The sequence below is a fragment of the Aureococcus anophagefferens genome (assembly GCF_000186865.1).
Source record: "Aureococcus anophagefferens unplaced genomic scaffold AURANscaffold_136, whole genome shotgun sequence".
Classification (NCBI taxonomy): domain Eukaryota; class Pelagophyceae; order Pelagomonadales; family Pelagomonadaceae; genus Aureococcus; species Aureococcus anophagefferens.
The window spans coordinates 1-1563 of NW_008705684.1; the positions used below are offsets into that span (position 1 = coordinate 1).

General features: G+C 77.5%; 1 protein-coding gene across 1 annotated transcript in view; it reads right to left on the reverse strand.

Annotated features, from left to right (window-relative positions):
- Nucleotides 1-391: 391 nt before the first annotated feature.
- The window catches only part of AURANDRAFT_68423 (hypothetical protein), a gene marked incomplete at both ends in the record, with an annotated part of 6929 nt that continues 5757 nt past the window's right edge, over nt 392-1563 (reverse strand). The window contains one exon of the mRNA XM_009044110.1: nt 392-1208. Within this exon, the coding sequence (XP_009042358.1) occupies nt 392-1208 (817 nt within the window). The remainder of the gene's footprint in view (nt 1209-1563) is intronic.

Below are 1563 nucleotides of genomic sequence, written 5' to 3' on the forward strand. Positions count from 1 at the left end.
CGTCCCTATTTGGGAACTTTGCAGGCCGCGAGAGGACCCTACTGAGAGTGCGTGTGCAGCGTATCGAGGCGCGGGAACCCGAACGCGTCGCGAAACCAGCCCGTGCGCTCCGCAGTGCAAACCAGTGGAGGTCGGTCGACGGGACCGCCTTCCGCGCCGCGCGCGACTACGGCGGCTGCTGCGAGCGCTTCGGAGGGTCCACGAAGGTACTGCGGACGGGGCGCGACGTCGAACATCGTCCCGACGCACGTATTTCGACCGCGGACTGGCGCTCAAAGCGCGCAGCGAGACGCTGGCGGGCGAGTTCGCATCGATGACGGCGGTTCCAACGATCTCTGGCTGCTGCGGAGGCCGCCCTTGACTACCACAACACCTGCGACGCGAAGCGCACGACCCTGGGACCCGTCGACGTCCCACGACGAGCTCCACGCGGCGCTGGACCACTTCGTCGCGTCGGGCAACAAGGACGCGGAGCCGCTGGAGCGGCTGATCCGCGCGGGGAAGCTCGAGATCTCGAATCTCGAGTCGCTACCGGGCACGCCGGACTCGTCGCGGCGCCACCGGACGGACTCCGTGGCGTCCGTGGGCCTCGAGTTCGAGACGCTCATGGACCTCGACGACATGGGCGGCGCGGTCTTCTCCAGCGACATCGACGACGCGGCCGCGGCCGCGGCGATCGCCGCCGCGGGCGTCGTCCGGCGCCGCCGCGGCTCGACGGTCGACAGCACCTGGTCCTTCGACCAGGACGTGGCCTTCGAGATGGACCTCGACGGCGTCGTCGACTGCGTGGAATTGCTGCCCCAGCGCGGCGGCGCGAACACGCGGAAGCCGCCCGCGGCGAGCCGCGGCCGCGGCTCCGCGTCCCGCCGGCGGGCTTCCTCCGGCGGCGGCGGCAAGCCCAAGGGCTCCAAGGCCGCGGCCATGGCGCGCATGCGCGACGAAGCGCCCCGCGGTGCCCGGCGCGACGCCAAGGCGTCGGGCCGGAAGAAGCAGCCCGTCGCCGTCGCGCCGCCGCGGGCGAACGACGGCCAGGGCACCGCGACGCCCGCGACGACGGTGCTCGCGCAGCCCGCCGTCGGCGGCGGCGGCGTCGACCCCGACGACAAGAGCCGCGTCCTGCCGGCGACGGTGGCGGGGGCCGTGTCGTCGACGGTGCCCGCGACGACGTTGCCGCCGCTCACGGAGCTGCCCCCGGGCGCCGCGCCGGTCTACGACGCGCTCATCAACTACCCGCGCGCCAAGGCGCGGGGCGCGCGCCACTGCGTCATGTGCGGCCGCGTCCCGGGCGACCCCGCGGCCGCGCCCGCCGCCTGCCCGCCCGCCGCGCCCGCCGCGGCGCCGGCGCCCGCGCCGCCCGCCGCGCCCGCCGCGCCGGCGACGCCCGCGCCGCCCGCGACGCCCGCGCCCGCGGCGGCGCCGGCGACGCCCGCGACGGTCGCGCCGGCGACGCCCGCGCCCGCGGCGCCCGCGACGCCCGCCCCGGTGCCCATGGCCGTCGCCGCGGCGCCCGCGGCGCCCGCGGCGCCCGCGGCGCCCGCGGCCGCGGCCGTCGCCGCCGCGGCC